General features: G+C 46.6%; 1 protein-coding gene across 1 annotated transcript; it reads right to left on the bottom strand.

Moving 5' to 3' along the window:
• Nucleotides 1-741: 741 nt before the first annotated feature.
• LOC135571217 (ladderlectin-like) lies at nucleotides 742-5,374 on the bottom strand. Its single transcript, XM_065017003.1, has 3 exons — nucleotides 5,348-5,374; nucleotides 4,312-4,664; nucleotides 742-1,124 (listed from the first exon to the last, which is right to left on the bottom strand). Exons 1-3 carry the CDS (start codon nucleotides 5,372-5,374, stop codon nucleotides 905-907), a joined length of 600 nt encoding a protein of 199 aa, XP_064873075.1. The 3' UTR covers nucleotides 742-904.
• Nucleotides 5,375-17,668: the final 12,294 nt, after the last annotated feature.

Raw genomic sequence — 17,668 nt, 5'->3', positions numbered from 1 at the left:
GTGATGCAGGTTCATGTTATTGAGAGATTAACAGTGGTTAGAGCATTGGACTAGTAACCAAAAGGTTGCAAGTTCAAATCCCCGACCTGACAAGGTCTGATCTGTCGTTCTGCCCCTGAACAAGGCAGTTTTAACCCACTGTTCCTAGGCCGTCATTGAAAATAAGAATTTGTTCTTAACTGACTTGCCTGGTAAAATCAAAAAAATGTATCAATTATTTTTAGTGATGCAGGTTCATGTTATTGAGAGATTGTCTTTATTCTAGTTTATAATATCTTACCATTGACTAACTGATGTGCCATGCCAACTAGTTAAGCAATAGGAAATGAAGAAAAACTATTCAGTCATTTATCTTTAATTTCAAAAGCAGGATTAGCAACATCACACAGTTTCATCACAAGTTTAGGTCATGGTGAGCTGCAGTGAGTGACAGATCTTGGTTTGAGTATTGAAGTGTAGACTGTTGACCCCTGGAGGTGAGAGGTGAAGTAGACTGTTGACCCCTGGAGGTGAGAGGTGAAGTAGACTGTTGACCCCTGGAGGTGAGAGGTGAAGTAGACTGTTGACCTCTGGAGGTGAGAGTGAAGTAGACTGTTGACCCCTGGAGGTGAGAGTTGAAGTAGACTGTTGACCCCTGGAGGTGAGAGGTGAAGTAGACTGTTGACCCCTGGAGGTGAGAGGTGAAGTAGACTGTTGACCCCTGGAGGTGAGAGGTGAAGTAGACTGTTGACCCCTGGAGGTGAGAGGTGAAGTAGACTGTTTACCCCTGGAGGTGAGAGTTGAAGTAGACTGTTGACCCCTGGAGGTGAGAGGTGAAGTAGACTGTTGACCCCTGGAGGTGAGAGGTGAAGTAGACTGTTGACCCCTGGAGGTGAGAGTTGAAGTGGCTGGGTCATTTCCTAGCCTAAATTCTTCTGGAACAGAGAGATCTAAACTTCCACTCACAGGGCACGTCGAACCAGAACTTCTCACTTGCAGCGTTCATCTGCAGACAGTCCTCTCCTTCTCCAGCGTTATTGGGCTCACCAATGTTCCAGTTAGTGTAGTCAAATCTGGACCCATCTGACCACATCCATAAGCCCTCCTTGACTGAATCAAAACCTCCAATCCAGGTATCAGGTAAGGTATCAGGCAAACGCTCCACACCGCATGGCCGCGGCCACCCTAATCTGGTGGTCCCAGCGCGCACGACCCACGTGGAGTTCCAGGTCTCCGGTAGCCTCTGGAACTGCCGATCTGCGGCCAACAAGGCAGAGTTCATCTCAGCCTATGCCTCCCTCCAGTCCCTCGACTTCTTGGCACTGACGGAAACATGGATCACCACAGACAACACCGCTACTCCTACTGCTCTCTCTTCGTCCGCCCACGTGCTCTCGCACACCCCGAGAGCTTCTGGTCAGCGGGGTGGTGGCACCGGGATCCTCATCTCTCCCAAGTGGTCATTCTCTCTTTCTCCCCTTACCCATCTGTCTATCGCCTCCTTTGAATTCCATGCTGTCACAGTTACCAGCCCTTTCAAGCTTAACATCCTTATCATTTATCGCCCTCCAGGTTCCCTCGGAGAGTTCATCAATGAGCTTGATGCCTTGATAAGCTCCTTTCCTGAGGACGGCTCACCTCTCACAGTTCTGGGCGACTTTAACCTCCCCACGTCTACCTTTGACTCATTCCTCTCTGCCTCCTTCTTTCCACTCCTCTCCTCTTTTGACCTCACCCTCTCACCTTCCCCCCTACTCACAAGGCAGGCAATACGCTCGACCTCATCTTTACTAGATGCTGTTCTTCCACTAACCTCATTGCAACTCCCCTCCAAGTCTCCGACCACTACCTTGTATCCTTTTCCTCTCGCTCTCATCCAACACTTCCCACACTGCCCCTACTCGGATGGTATCGCGCCGTCCCAACCTTCGCTCTCTCTCCCCGCTACTCTCTCCTCTTCCATCCTATCATCTCTTCCCTCTGCTCAAACCTTCTCCAACCTATCTCCTGATTCTGCCTCCTCAACCCTCCTCTCCTCCCTTTCTGCATCCTTTGACTCTCTATGTCCCCTATCCTCCAGGCCGGCTCGGTCCTCCCCTCCCGCTCCGTGGCTCGACGACTCATTGCGAGCTCACAGAACAGGGCTCCGGGCAGCCGAGGCGGAAATGGAGGAAAACTCGCCTCCCTGCGGACCTGGCATCCTTTCACTCCCTCCTCTCTACATTTTCCTCCTCTGTCTCTGCTGCTAAAGCCACTTTCTACCACTCTAAATTCCAAGCATCTGCCTCTAACCCTAGGAAGCTCTTTGCCACCTTCTCCTCCCTCTTGAATCCTCCTCCCCCTCCCCCCTCCTCCCTCTCTGCAGATGACTTCGTCAACCATTTTGAAAAGAAGGTCGACGACATCCGATCCTCGTTTGCTAAGTCAAACGACACCGCTGGTTCTGCTCACACTGCCCTACCCTGTGCTCTGACCTCTTTCTCCCCTCTCTCCAGATGACATCTCGCGTCTTGTGACGGCCGGCCGCCCAACAACCTGCCCGCTTGACCCTATCCTCCTCTCTTCTCCAGACCATCTCCGGTGACCTTCTCCCTTACCTCACCTCGCTCATCAACTCATCCCTGACCGCTGGTTACGTCCCTCCCATCTTCAAGAGAGCGAGAGTTGCACCCCTTCTGAAAAAACCTACACTCGATCCCTCCGATGTCAACAACTACAGACCAGTATCCCTTCTTTCTTTTCTCTCCAAAACTCTTGAACGTGCCGTCCTTGGCCAGCTCTCCTGCTATCTCTCTCAGAATGACCTTCTTGATCCAAATCAGTCAGGTTTCAAGACTAGTCATTCAACTGAGACTGCTCTTCTCTGTATCACGGAGGCGCTCCGCACTGCTAAAGCTAACTCTCTCTCCTCTGCTCTCATCCTTCTAGACCTATCGGCTGCCTTCGATACTGTGAACCATCAACATTTAACATTTACATTTAACATTAACATTTAAGTCATTTAGCAGACGCTCTTATCCAGAGCGACTTACAAATTGGTGCTTTCACCTTAAGACATCCAGTGGAACAGCCACTTTACAATAGTGCATCAGATCCTCCTCTCCACCCTCTCCGGGTTGGGCATCTCCGGCGCGGCCCATGCTTGGATTGCGTCCTACCTGACAGGTCGCTCCTACCAGGTGGCGTGGCGAGAATCTGTCTCCTCACCACGCGCTCTCACCACTGGTGTCCCCCAGGGCTCTGTTCTAGGCACTCTCCTATTCTCGCTATACACCAAGTCACTTGGCTCTGTCATAACCTCACATGGTCTCTCCTATCATTGCTATGCAGATGACACACAATTAATCTTCTCCTTTCCCCCCTCTGATGACCAGGTGGCGAATCGCATCTCTGCATGTCTGGCAGACATATCAGTGTGGATGACGGATCACCACCTCAAGCTGAACCTCGGCAAGACGGAGCTGCTCTTCCTCCCGGGGAAGGACTGCCCGTTCCATGATCTCGCCATCACGGTTGACAACTCCATCGTGTCCTCCTCCCAGAGCGCTAAGAACCTTGGCGTGATCCTGGACAACACCCTGTCGTTCTCAACTAACATCAAGGCGGTGGCCCGTTCCTGTAGGTTCATGCTCTACAACATCCGCAGAGTACGACCCTGCCTCACACAGGAAGCGGCGCAGGTCCTAATCCAGGCACTTGTCATCTCCCGTCTGGATTACTGCAACTCGCTGTTGGCTGGGCTCCCTGCCTGTGCCATTAAACCCCTACAACTCATCCAGAACGCCGCAGCCCGTCTGGTGTTCAACCTTCCCAAGTTCTCTCACGTCACCCCGCTGCTCCGCTCTCTCCACTGGCTTCCAGTTGAAGCTCGCATCCGCTACAAGACCATGGTGCTTGCCTACGGAGCTGTGAGGGGAACGGCACCTCAGTACCTCCAGGCTCTGATCAGGCCCTACACCCAAACAAGGGCACTGCGTTCATCCACCTCTGGCCTGCTCGCCTCCCTACCACTGAGGAAGTACAGTTCCCGCTCACCCCAGTCAAAACTGTTCGCTGCTCTGGCCCCCCAATGGTGGAACAAACTCCCTCACGACGCCAGGACAGCGGAGTCAATCACCACCTTCCGGAGACACCTGAAACCCCACCTCTTTAAGGAATACCTAGGATAGGATAAAGTAATCCTTCTCACCCCCCCCTTAAAAGACCTAGATGCACTATTGTAAAGTGGCTGTTCCACTGGATGTCATAAGGTGAAAGCACCAATTTGTAAGTCGCTCTGGATAAGAGCGTCTGCTAAATGACTTAAATGTAAATGTAAATGTAAATGTAAAGTGGCCATTGGTATTCTTTGTTAGTGCTTGCATGAACTGGTACTCTAAAAGGTTATTCACGGATGCTAGGTTTCCACCAAGTGCCAAACAGTTTTGCTCAGAATCTGACCATGACTGCGGAATGCTGACAAACCTGAAACAGCGTGATCCATATGGGTGCCAGTCTGAGGGACATGACATTTCCTTTGTCCCCTGCTGTACTGCTGCTACCTGAGCCCCGACAGGAGGAGTCTGTTCCACCTCAGTCTTCAGTAAGGGTTCTAAACCAAGCAGCTGGGTCAGGTTTGCGTGGCCCAGTGCAATGGCAGCACTCAGAAGCAGAAGGACGGCCAACTTCTCCAAGGTAATCTTTTCCTGTCAGAGAAGGAATCACAGGTGGTCTGTAGGTTCTGTTCAGCTTGAGAAAGAGGAACACTTTTATACATGCAGCTCACCAAGCCACAAGGATGAAGCACAAAAAACATGTTGACACTGATTCCAATGTACCAAAAAACATGTTGACACTGATTCTATATCATGTTGGCAAATGTATCCTAATCCTTTTGAGTGTACAAAACATTAAGGTCACCTGCTCTTTCCATGACCTAGACTGACCAGGTGAATCCACTTTAATCAGTGTAGATAAAGGGGAGGAGACAGGTTAAAAAACATGTTGGAGCCTTGAGACAACTGAGAGATGGATTGTGCCATTCAGAGGGTGAAGACAATAGATTTAAGTGCCTTTAAACGGTGATAGTAGGTGCCAGATGCACCTGTTCATGTCAAGAACTGCAACGCTGCTGGGTTTTCACGCTCAACAGTTTCCAGTGTGTACAAAACAATAACAACACCTTCCTAATATTGAGTTGCAGCTCCCCCCACCGAATACGAAGAATCAACATGATTGTCTAGGCAATAACAAAATCCCACAATTAAAATTGCTCAAACATACAATTATTTCACACCATTTTAAAGATAAACTTCTTGTTAATCCAACCAGTGTCCAATTTCAGATAGGCTTTACAGAGAAAGCACAACAAACGATTATGTTAGGTCACCGTCAAGTCACAGAAAAACACAGCCATTTTTCCAGCCAAAGAGAGGAGTCACAAAATTCAGAAATAGAGAGAATTAATCACTAACCTTTGATGATCTTCATCAGATGACACTCATAGGACTTCATGTTACACAATATATGTATGTTTTGTTTGATAAAGTTCATATTTACATAAAAAAATCTCAGTATACATTGGCACGTTATCTTCAGTAGTTCCAAAAACATCCAGTGATTTTGCAGAGAGCCATATTAATTTACAGAAATACTCATAATAAACGTTGATCAAAGATACAAGTGTTATGCATGGAATTTTAGATCCAATTCTCCTTAATGCAACCGCTGTGTCAGATTTCAAAAAAGCGGAACGGAAAACGCAAACCATGCAATAATCTGAGTACGGCGCTTAGAGACCAAACAAGCCAAAAAGATATCCGCCATATTGTGCAGTCAACAGAAGTCAGAAATAACATTATAAATATTAACTTACCTTCATCAGAATGCACTCCCTGTCACGCCCTGGCCATAGAGGCTTTTATTCTCTATTTTGGTTAGGCCAAGGTGTGACTAGGGTGGGCATTCTATGTTCTTTTTTCTATGTTTTTGTATTTTTTTGTTTTTGGTAGGGTATGGTTCTCAATCAGGGACAGCCGTCTATCGTTGTCTCTGATTGGGAACCATACTTAGGTAGCTCTTGCCCACGGGTTTTGTGGGTAGTTAATTTCTGTTTAGTGTTTTTCACCTTTCAGGACTTTTTTTGTTATTCCCTTTGTTATGTTTGTATTTATTGTTCAGTGACAATTAACGAATATGACGTACAACGCTGCATCTTGGTCCTCACCTTCTTCCACAGAAAGCCGTTACACTCCCAGGAATCCCAGTTCCACAATAAATGTTTGTTTTGTTCAACAATGTCCATCATTTAAGTCCAAATAGCTTCTTGTGTTAGCGCATTTGGTAAACAAATCCAAACTCACGAAGCGCGTTCACCAGTTGCAGACAAAGTCCAAAAGTTACGTTACAGTCCATAGAAACATGTCAAACGAAGTGTAGAATCAATCTTTAGGATGTTTTTATCATAAATCTTGAAGTTTGAAGTTTACAGTTTAAAACCTGTTGGGGATACCCCTGAATACTGCCCCTTCTGGAGCAATTCGGTACCCATATAAAACATGATACATTTTTGTCAAAAGTTGCTAATATATGCATATAAAAAATATTATCGAATAGGAAACACTCTAAAGCTTGTAAAACCGTTTAAATTTTGTCTCTATGTAAAGCAGAAGTGTCAGGGCATGCATTCTCCCAAATTCTCTCTTGTGATGAAAAAAGTTGCCACCACTCCGACGTCATCGTGTACACACTTCCCAAGCAGTTATAACCATGGAAACAGTTTCTACGTCTTCAGCGCGAAGCCTGCTTTCGATGAGGCATGTAACTGTGAGAATCGCGTGCTCACGAGACGTTCAGCGTGCCCAAACGTCTCGGTCATGCCAAAAAAAAAGTTTACCCAGTGCGCGCACTGGCGTTTCTCTCTCTTTTCCTCAGGATTGATTGAACGACTTGTGTGTGCCTGTTCGCCCTCACGATTGCTGTAGACCTTTATAACATGTTAAGGCTTAATTATAAACATAGTTTGACAAGTTTACTCGACATATTATGTATACTTTCGACGTTTTGGTGCGCATCCACTTGAAATTTGCATACATTTCGACCGAAATGTGGCTGGTTTGAGAACCGAAAGACACAGACTTGAAAACTGAACGCTAGCTTGGTGAGTATTAACCCTTTCAGGTCTTCTGATGGAAGAACAGCCACGGTGAGTGAATATTTATGTGTTCATTTTGGGTTTCTGTCGACTCCAAGATAGAGGAGTCATCATGCTAAATGGGAGCGCCGCCTCCCTATTAAAGCCTAGTGAACGCAAAATGTAACGTTAAAAATACATGTAACACAGCGATTGCATTTAGAAGAAGTTTATCTTGCCATACATATGTAAAACATGCATATTTAGTCAAAGTTTATGATGTCTATTCCTTGTTAGCTGACGTTATCTGCCGGAGCTATTTAATTCTCCTGACATTGCAGTAGCATTTTTTGAACGATGCATAATTGTAAACAGAGATTTATGGATATATATTGCAGATTATTGAAAAAAAAATGAATGTACTGTGTAACATGTTATATTACTGTCATCTGATGAAGATTTCAAAAGGTTAGTGAAATTATTTTTCTTTTAATCCTGCGTTTGTTGATTGCATATTTTTTCCTACTTGGCTATGCTAATGAGGTATGTCTGCAGTGGTGGTTGGACATAAATATGTGCTATGTTTTCGCCGTAAAACATTTTAAAAATCTGACTTGCTGGGTAGATAAACAACTTCTTTATCTTTCATTTGAGCCATTTTTCTTGCTAATCTGTGGAGGTTAAATATTTTTAGGATTATTTCTTGCGTTCCCTGCGCCACATTACAGCTCAGGGGGGGTGGGGAGTGTTCCCAAAGGGGATCTAGTGTCCCCATCAAGTTAAATGTGGTGCTTTGCTCCAGCCTTTTGGATTTGAGATATAACGTTTCATATTAGGAGACAGTACAGAATGTCACCTTTTATTTAAAGGAATTCATACATATATTTTACAGTTTATAAATGAAAAACATTTATATTTATATTAGCAACTGAGTAGCAGGCAGTTTACTCTGGCACCTTATTCATCCAAGCTACTCAATACTGCCCCCAGCAAAACAATTCCTGACATTTAATCCTAGTACAATTCCCTGTCGTAGGTCAGTTAGGATCACCACTTTTTTTAAAGAATGTGAAATGTCAGAATAATAGTAGAAAGAATGATTTATTTCAGCTTTTGTTTCTTTAATCAGAAAAAAACAACATGGAAATGTAATGTCTATTTTGGCAAGTCAGTTATGAACAAATACATATTTACATTGACGGGATTACCCCGGCAACGGTTAGGATTAAAATCAAATGTATTACTTTGTGTCTGTTCCAGTTAGTGACCACTAAGCTGAACTGTCTCCAGGGCAAGATTCATGACAATAAATGCCAACCTGCCTCCAGGGCAAGATTCATGACAATAAATACCAACCTGCCTCCAGGGCAAGATTCATGACAATAAATACCAACCTGCCTCCAGGACAAGATTCATGACAATAAATGCCAATCTGCCTCCCAGTCATCCCCTCCTTATCTTTACAAGGCTGCAGAACATACAAGCTAGTGATGTGGGGGTTCTCTCATAACCCTCAGTCCCCAGGTGGGTAGATGGCAGGTTGAATAAAGAGAAGCTAGTGATGTGGGGGTTCTCTCATAACCCTCAGTCCCCAGGTGGGTAGATGGCAGGTTGAATAAAGGAAGCTAGTGATGTGGGGGTTCTCTCATAACTCTCAGTCCCCAGGTGGGTAGATGGCAGGTTGAATAAAGAGAAGCTAGTGATGTGGGGGTTCTCTCATAACCCTCAGTCCCCAGGTGGGTAGATGGCAGGTTGAATAAAGAGAAGCTAGTGATGTGGGGGTTCTCTCATAACCCTCAGTCCCCAGGTGGGTAGATGGCAGGTTGAATAAAGAGAAGCTAGTGATGTGGGGGTCTCTCATAACCCTCAGTCCCCAGGTGGGTAGATGGCAGGTTGAATAAAGAGAAGCTAGTGATTTTTTTTTAATTTTTTTATTTCACCTTTATTTAACCAGGTAGGCTAGTTGAGAACAAGTTCTCATTTGCAACTGCGACCTGGCCAAGATAAAGCATAGCAGTGTGAACAGACAACACAGAGTTACACATGGAGTAAGCAATTAACAAGTCAATAACACAGTAGAAAAAAAAATGGGCAGTCTATATACAATGTGTGCAAAAGGCATGAGGTAGGCGAATAATACAATTTTGCAGATTAACACTGGGGTGATAAATGATCAGATGGTCATGTACAGGTAGAGATATTGGTGTGCAAAAGAGCAGAAAGGTAAATAAATAAATAAAATAAAAAACAGTATAAAAACAGTATGGGGATGAGGTAGGTGAAAATGGGTGGGCTATTTACCAATAGACTATGTACAGCTGCAGCGATCGGTTAGCTGCTCGGATAGCTGATGTTTGAAGTTGGTGAGGGAGATAAAAGTCTCCAACTTCAGCGATTTTTGCAGTTCATTCCAGTCACAGGCAGCAGAGTACTGGAACGAGAGGCGGCCAAATGAGGTGTTGGCTTTAGGGATGATCAGTGAGATACACCTGCTGGAGCGTGTGCTACGGATGGGTGTTGCCATCGTGACCAGTGAACTGAGATAAGGCGGAGCTTTACCTAGCATGGACTTGTAGATGACCTGGAGCCAGTGGGTCTGGCGACGAATATGTAGCGAGGGCCAGCCGACTAGAGCATACAAGTCGCAGTGGTGGGTGGTATAAGGTGCTTTGGTGACAAAACGGATGGCACTATGATAGACTGCATCCAGTTTGCTGAGTAGAGTGTTGGAAGCCATTTTGTAGATGACATCGCCGAAATCGAGGATCGGTAGGATAGTCAGTTTTACTAGGGTAAGCTTGGCGGCGTGAGTGAAGGAGGCTTTGTTGCGGAATAGAAAGCCGACTCTTGATTTGATTTTCGATTGGAGATGTTTGATGTGAGTCTGGAAGGAGAGTTTGCAGTCTAGCCAGACACCTAGGTACTTATAGATGTCCACATATTCAAGGTCGGAACCATCCAGGGTGGTGATGCTAGTCGGGCATGCGGGTGCAGGCAGCGATCGGTTGAAAAGCATGCATTTGGTTTTACTCGCGTTTAAGAGCAGTTGGAGGCCACGGAAGGAGTGCTGTATGGCATTGAAGCTCGTTTGGAGGTTAGATAGCACAGTGTCCAATGACGGGCCGAAAGTATATAGAATGGTGTCGTCTGCGTAGAGGTGGATCAGGGAATCGCCCGCAGCAAGAGCAACATCATTGATATATACAGAGAAAAGAGTCGGCCCGAGAATTGAACCCTGTGGCACCCCATAGAGACTGCCAGAGGACCGGACAGCATGCCCTCCGATTTGACACACTGAACTCTGTCTGCAAAGTAATTGGTGAACCAGGCAAGGCAGTCATCCGAGAAACCGAGGCTATTGAGTCTGCCGATAAGAATATGGTGATTGACAGAGTCGAAAGCCTTGGCGAGGTCGATGAAGACGGCTGCACAGTACTGTCTTTTATCGATGGCGGTTATGATATCGTTTAGTACCTTGAGCGTGGCTGAGGTGCACCGTGACCGGCTCGGAAACCAGATTGCACAGCGGAGAAGGTACGGTGGGATTCGAGATGGTCAGTGACCTGTTTGTTGACTTGGCTTTCGAAGACCTTAGATAGGCAGGGCAGGATGGATATAGGTCTATAGCAGTTTGGGTCCAGGGTGTCTCCCCCTTTGAAGAGGGGGATGACTGCGGCAGCTTTCAATCCTTGGGGATCTCAGACGATATGAAAGAGAGGTTGAACAGGCTGGTAATAGGGGTTGCGACAATGGCGGCAGATAGTTTCAGAAATAGAGGGTCCAGATTGTCAAGCCCAGCTGATTTGTACGGGTCTAGGTTTTGCAGCTCTTTCAGAACATCTGCTATCTGGATTTGGGTAAAGGAGAACCTGGAGAGGCTTGGGCGAGGAGCTGCGGGGGGGGCGGAGCTGTTGGCCGAGGTTGGAATAGCCAGGCGGAAGGCATGGCCAGCCGTTGAGAAGTGCTTATTGAAGCTTTCGATAATCGTGGATTTATCGGTGGAGACCGTGTTACCTAGCCTCAGTGCAGTGGGCAGCTGGGAGGAGGTACTCTTGTTCTCCATGGACTTCACAGTGTCCCAGAACTTTTTGGAGTTGGAGCTACAGGATGCAAACTTCTGCCTGAAGAAGCTGGCCTTAGCTTTCCTGACTGACTGCGTGTATTGGTTCCTGACTTCCCTGAACAGTTGCATATCACGGGGGCTATTCGATGCTATTGCAGTCCGCCACAGGATGTTTTTGTGCTGGTCGAGGGCAGTCAGGTCTGGAGTGAACCAAGGGCTGTATCTGTTCTTGGTTCTGCATTTTTTGAACGGAGCATGCTTATCTAAAATGGTGAGGAAGTTACTTTTAAAGAATGACCAGGCATCCTCAACTGACGGGATGAGGTCAATGTCCTTCCAGGATACCCGGGCCAGGTCGATTAGAAAGGCCTGCTCACAGAAGTGTTTTAGGGAGCGTTTGACAGTGATGAGGGGTGGTCGTTTGACTGCGGCTCCGTGGCGGATACAGGCAATGAGGCAATGATCGCTGAGATCCTGGTTGAAGACAGCGGAGGTGTATTTGGAGGGCCAGTTGGTCAGGATGACGTCTATGAGGGTGCCCTTGTTTACAGAGTTAGGTTGTACCTGGTGGGTTCCTTGATGATTTGAGTGAGATTGAGGGCATCTAGCTTACATTGTAGGACTGCCGGGGTGTTAAGCATATCCCAGTTTAGGTCACCTAACAGAACAAACTCTGAAGCTAGATGGGGGCGATCAATTCACAAATGGTGTCCAGGGCACAGCTGGGAGCTGAGGGTGGCCGGTAGCAGGCGGCAACAGTGAGAGACTTATTTCTGGAGAGGGTAATTTTCAAAATTAGTAGTTCGAACTGTTTGGGTATGGACCTGGAAAGTATGACATTACTTTGCAGGCTATCTCTGCAGTAGACTGCAACTCCGCCCCCTTTGGTAGTTCTATCTTGACGGAAGATGTTATAGTTGGGTATGGAAATCTCTGAATTTTGGTGGCCTTCCTGAGCCAGGATTCAGACACGGCAAGGACATCAGGGTTAGCAGAGTGTGCTAAAGCAGTGAGTAAAACAAACTTAGGGAGGAGGCTTCTGATGTTGACATGCATAAAACCAAGGCTTTTTCGATCACAGAAGTCAACAAATGAGGGTACCTGGGGACATGCAGGGCCTGGGTTTACCTCCACATCACCCGCGGAACAGAGAAGGAGTAGTATGAGGGTGCGGCTAAAGGCTATCAAAACTGGTCGCCTAGAGCGTTGGGGGCAGAGGATAAGAGGAGCAGGTTTCTGGGCATGGTAGAATATATTCAGGGCATAATGCACAGACAGGGGTATGGTGGGGTGCGGGTACAGCGGAGGTAAGCCCAGGCACTGGGTGATGATGAGACAGGTTGTATCTCTGGACATGCTGGTTGTAATGGGTGAGGTCACCGCATGTGTGGGAGGTGGGACAAAGGAGGTAACAGGGGTATGCAGAGTGGGTCTAGGGGCTCCATTGTGAACTAAAACAATTATAACTAACCTGAACAACAGTATACAAGGCATATTGACATCTGAGAGAGACATACAGCGAGGCATACAGTAATCACAGGTGTTGAATTTGGAAAGCTGGCTAAAAACAGTAGGCGAGGCTAATCCGCTAGCACAACAAACAGCAGGTAAAATGGCGTTGACTAGGCAACGGGGCCGACAGGTAAGACAAACAAGCAGAAAGGAGTACCGTGATTAATGGACAGTCCAGCGTGCGTCAGCTATGTAGCCAAGAGATCAGTGTCCAGGGGGCAGCGGTGGATGGGCAGGGGGGCTGGCGAGTGATTCAGGTTTTTTAAAAAATTTTTTTTTATTTTTTTATTTTTTTATTATTATTATTTTTTTTTTTTTAACTAACAATGACTAACTAGCTTGTAGCTAGTTAGCTGGTTAGCGTCTGGAGGTTCTTGAGTGTCATAAAAATAAAAATAAGAGTAAAAGTAATAGCGATTCCGTATCACATTGGGTGAGGCAGGTTTCCGGAAGGTATAAACAAATTAAAAATCAAAAAGAGATAGAAAGTAAATGGGGTCAGAGAGTGATTGGGACGCGGTGGTACAGACGGTTAGCAGGCCTGTGCTAACAAGCTAACAGTTCGTAGGCCCGAGCTAGACAAGGTAGCAGTTAGCGGACCGGAGCTTGACAAGCTAGCCGTTAGCAGGCCGAATTAGCAAGCAGGGAGATAGCGAGGGCTAGAGAGTTAACCTTTGGGGACGTCGCGATGGGGTGAGTCTGTTTATTTATTCCTCTTCATGCGGTGAGCTGGAGATACAGCGATTCAGAAAGCTCGCGGGCCTTGGCCAGCAGATGGATCTTTGGCGATGTCGCAGCGGAGAAGCCTGTTGAAACCCCTCGGACGATTATGTCGGGCGGACCAGTCGTGATGGATCGGCGGGGCTCCGTGTCGGCAGTAGAGGGTCAGTCGAGGGTCCAGGCCAATTGGCAAATTAGGTATTTTTGGACCTCTTCGGGTAGTCGGGAGATGGGTTTAGCTCGAGGCTAGCTCCAGGCTAACTGGTGCTTGCTCTGGGACAGAGACGTTAGCCAGGAGTAGCCACTCGGATTGCAGCTAGCTATTTACGATGATCCGGTATAAAGCTTCAGAGCTTGCGGTAGGAATCCGGAGATGGGGTAGAGAAAAAGCAGTCTGATATGCTTTGGGTAGATGTCGCGCTGGTGTCCTAGTTAGCGTTGAAGACCGCTAGCAGTGGCTAGCTAGTAGCTAGTTAGCGGCTAGCTTCTGATGAGGGTTCCGATTCTAAAGCATAGAAAAAGCAGATCCGTACCACATTGGGTGATGCGGGTTGCAGGAGAGTATATTCAGCCTGTGGTTGGGAAGTGAGATTAAAATATGTACGAAATATATACGGAAAAAAAGAGGAAAAAAACTATATTTACACTATACAGGACGGGACAAGACAAAACACACGTCCGACTGCTACGCCATCTTGGATACAGTGATGTGGGGGTTCTCTCATAACCCTCAGTCCCCAGGTGGGTAGATGGCAGGTTGAATAAAGAGAAGCTAGTGATGTGGGGGTTCTCTCATAACCCTCAGTCCCCAGGTGGGTAGATGGCAGGTTGAATAAAGAGAAGCTAGTGATGTGGGGGTTCTCTCATAACCCTCAGTCCCCAGGTGGGTAGATGGCAGGTTGAATAAAGAGAAAACAATAGGCTACATTAAACAAATCCATAAATGTATAATTATTGTATAATTTACACAAAACATTAAGGACACCTTTCTTTCCATGACAAACTGACCAGGCGTCACTCAATATTTGGAAGGTATCCTTAATATTTAGTTCACTCAGTGGTTCTGACCCTTTACATAACAGGCAATCCTCTTTGCCGGGAACCTTCTTAAAGTACACTAATATCTTTATCTCAAGCCACTATTTTAGGTTTCCCTGTCTCCTGGAACCTCTTGTCTATAGATTTGGCTTTTATCCCATTCCTTTATTCCCAGGCCCTGTAGCAGCTGTGAGAGAGCATCACGTTTATCCCATTCTTTTTATCCCAGGCCCTGGAGCAGCTGTGATTAGAATGAAGAGAATTCCTCATCCCAAGAGGCACTGGAGCAGCTGTGATTAGAATGAAGAGAATTCCTCATCCCAAGAGGCCCTGGAGCAGCTGTGATTAGAATGAAGAGAATTCCTCAACCCAAGAGGCCCTGGAGCAGCTGTGATTAGAATGAAGAGAATGACTCCTCAACCCAAGAGGCCCTGGAGCAGCTGTGATTAGGTTAGAAGAGAATGACTCCTCAACCCAAGAGGCCCTGGAGCAGCTGTGATTAGAATGAAGAGAATGACTCCTCAACCCAAGAGGCCCTGGAGCAGCTGTGATTAGAATGAAGAGAATGACTCCTCAACCCAAGAGGCCCTGGAGCAGCTGTGATTAGAATTAAGAGAATGACTCCTCAACCCAAGAGGCCCTGGAGCAGCTGTGATTAGAATGAAGAGAATGACTCCTCAACCCAAGAGGCCCTGGAGCAGCTGTGATTAGAATGAAGAGAATGACTCCTCAACCCAAGAGGCCCTGGAGCAGCTGTGATTAGAATGAAGAGAATGACTCCTCAACCCAAGAGGCCCTGGAGCAGCTGTGATTAGAATGAAGAGAATGACTCCTCAACCCAAGAGGCCCTGGATTAGCTGTGATTAGGTTAGAAGAGAATGACTCCTCAACCCAAGAGGCCCTGGAGCAGCTGTGATTAGAATGAAGAGATTGCCTCCTCAACCCAAGAGGCTCTGGAGCAGCGGTGATTAGGTTAGAAGAGAATGACTCCTCAACCCAAGAGGCCCTGGAGCAGCTGTGATTAGAATATAGAGAATGACTCCTCAACCCAAGAGGCCCTGGAGCAGCTGGGATTAGAATGAAGAGAATGAAGAGAATGACTCCTCATCCCAAGAGGCCCTGGAGCAGCTGTGATTAGGTTAGAAGAGAATGACTCCTCAACCCAAGAGGCCCTGGAGCAGCTGTGATTAGGTTAGAAGAGAATGACTCCTCAACCCAAGAGGCCCTGGAGCAGCTGTGATTAGGTTAGAAGAGAATGACTCCTCAACCCAAGAGGCCCTGGATTAGCTGTGATTAGGTTAGAAGCGAATGACTCCTCAACCCAAGAGGCTCTGGAGCAGCTGTGATTAGAATGAAGAGAATGACTCCTCAACCCAAGAGGCCCTGGAGCAGCTGTGATTAGGTTAGAAGAGAATGACTCCTCAACCCAAGAGGCCATGGAGCAGCTGTGATTAGAATGAAGAGAATGACTCCTCAACCCAAGAGGCCCTGGAGCAGCTGTGATTAGAATGAAGAGAATGACTCCTCAACCCAAGAGGCCCTGGAGCAGCTGTGATTAGGTTAGAAGAGAATGACTCCTCAACCCAAGAGGCCATGGAGCAGCTGTGATTAGAATGAAGAAAATGACTCCTCAACCCAAGAGGCCCTGGAGCAGCTGTGATTAGAATGAAGAGAATGACTCCTCAACCCAAGAGGCCCCGGAGCAGCTGTGATTAGAATGAAGAGAATGACTCCTCAACCCAAGAGGCCCTGGAGCAGCTGTGATTAGAATGAAGAGAATGACTCCTCAACCCAAGAGGCCCTGGAGCAGCTGTGATTAGGTTAGAAGAGAATGACTCCTCAACCCAAGAGGCCATGGAGCAGCTGTGATTAGAATGAAGAGAATGACTCCTCAACCCAAGAGGCCCTGGAGCAGCTGTGATTAGAATGAAGAGAATGACTCCTCAACCCAAGAGGCCCTGGAGCAGCTGTGATTAAAATGAAGAGAATGACTCCTCAACCCAAGAGGCCCTGGAGCAGCTGTGATTAGGTTAGAAGAGAATGACTCCTCAACCCAAGAGGCCCTGGAGCAGCTGTGATTAGAATGAAGAGAATGACTCCTCAACCCAAGAGGCCCTGGAGCAGCTGTGATTAGAATGAAGAGAATGACTCCTCAACCCAAGAGGCTCTGGAGCAGCTGTGATTAGAATGAAGAGAATGAAGAGAATTACTCCTCAACCCAAGGTTTGAAGAGAAGCAGCTGTTAGAGAGCATCAGTGTGGAAGCATTTGGGAAATTTTCAAGCGCTTAAAAGCCCTCTGACACAACCTGATATATGATGTTAACTAGGGATGTACGACCCCTGGGCTTATAATGACCTAATATCCGATTCAACAGTCAAAGCTATTGATAAGGTTTCCACAAAGGAGAAAACACAAATAGAAATCCATACACATAGATTGTAAGCATTAAAGAGACACACACATAGTCAGGCAGTAGAACAGCCATAGTGACTAGGTAATGGTAAACAGCACATACATAGGTCATAGAAATATATACACATAGATAGTGATTAAATACCAGAGCTACTAGTAACGGTAAATATCAGATTCATAGAAATACACGGACATAGAAATACAGAAGGAATATTGATCTCTGTTTAAAATGGAAAAAAAGGTTTTGATGGGAATCTAGATGTTGAAAAGTTAGAATTTCTTATGAAACAGATACATAAGGTATGTGGCAAGGACATGCAGAAGCAGAATAAACAAGGCTTATACAGCCAGGGTCTGGCTTTTGGAAGCCAGGAAAAGAGTGGAAGGGGATAGAAAAAATAAAGACGTAAAGAGCCAAGATACTCTGCCCTCCGCTCCCACAGCGGGAAAAAGTGGCCAATTGGGTGGGGATCAAAACCTATATCCTTCTCTAGTGGACCAGGTTTACAGAGATAATCCCGACGATGAGGTGGTGATGGCTCAGAGGAGAGTGCAATTGCCGCTCCGTGCTGAGCCTCCCCCAGCTTATGATCTGGGAGTGGATGGTGTGAGTCCAGAGGGGCAGAAAGGCACAGAGAGAGAGCAGGAGCTGATTAGGGCAGTATTGAGGAAGGTGCAGATGGAAAGAGCATTTGTAGAGACTCAGACAGTGAAGGAGGAAGATAGGTCGGTGAGCGAAAAATATCAGACACCTTCACCGAATCAGAACCGATCAGGACTACTCAGAAAACCTCCGATATAGGAGAAAAAAATAGACCAAGGCATAGGAGA

Source organism: Oncorhynchus nerka, unplaced genomic scaffold, assembly GCF_034236695.1.
Source record: "Oncorhynchus nerka isolate Pitt River unplaced genomic scaffold, Oner_Uvic_2.0 unplaced_scaffold_686, whole genome shotgun sequence".
Classification (NCBI taxonomy): Eukaryota; Metazoa; Chordata; class Actinopteri; order Salmoniformes; family Salmonidae; genus Oncorhynchus; species Oncorhynchus nerka.
The sequence above is the reverse complement of the archived record's forward strand: the minus strand, read 5'-3'. Positions and strand labels throughout refer to the sequence as shown.